We start from the raw sequence: 495 nt of genomic DNA, 5'->3' as shown, positions 1-495 counted from the left end.
TTATAATTTAAAATTGGTTATTTTATTGTAAAAATAATATTGTAAAAATTTATATAGATGATTTTCACTATACTTACCACCTGTGACTGTTTCCAGCGTGAAAGCATTAAAGCGCCAGTTTCCAGCTCTTTGTAACACACACTGTAACATATATAATCCAAACATGATGATACTCATAATGAAGTATTGTTAGTAGAAAGAATAAAAATATAAACTTAGCGCGCGCATGAAAATATAGTGAGAAAAGAATGTCATTTTATTTTTATAAAAAATCGAAATTAATAAATAAAGAATTTTTTTAATTTTTATTATTTATAACACAATATAGGCTATTCTTCATCATATTCTTTCTAGATTACAAAATTTTTTATTTGTTTCTATATACATTGTTTTTCGAAAGTGTTGCATTATATATAATTTATAAATTATAATTAAAAATAAAAAACTTCGTTTTAGATATTAGAAAAATAAAATCATAAATATAAAATCATAAAT

At 21.0% G+C, this 495-nt stretch overlaps 1 protein-coding gene across 6 annotated transcripts in view; it reads right to left on the bottom strand.

The window, feature by feature from the left end:
- Positions 1-495, bottom strand: part of LOC108684163 — a 48,157-nt gene that overhangs the window by 12,096 nt on the left and 35,566 nt on the right. For all 6 annotated transcript variants that reach the window (XM_018188299.1, XM_018188298.1, XM_018188296.1 and 3 more), the window contains exon 4: positions 78-141. In XM_018188299.1, the coding sequence (XP_018043788.1) occupies positions 78-141 (64 nt within the window). The remainder of the gene's footprint in view (positions 1-77; positions 142-495) is intronic.

Source organism: Atta colombica, unplaced genomic scaffold (genome assembly GCF_001594045.1).
Source record: "Atta colombica isolate Treedump-2 unplaced genomic scaffold, Acol1.0 scaffold126, whole genome shotgun sequence".
Classification (NCBI taxonomy): domain Eukaryota; kingdom Metazoa; phylum Arthropoda; class Insecta; order Hymenoptera; family Formicidae; genus Atta; species Atta colombica.
Note: the sequence above shows the minus strand (reverse complement) of the source record. Positions and strands in the feature narration are given on the sequence as shown.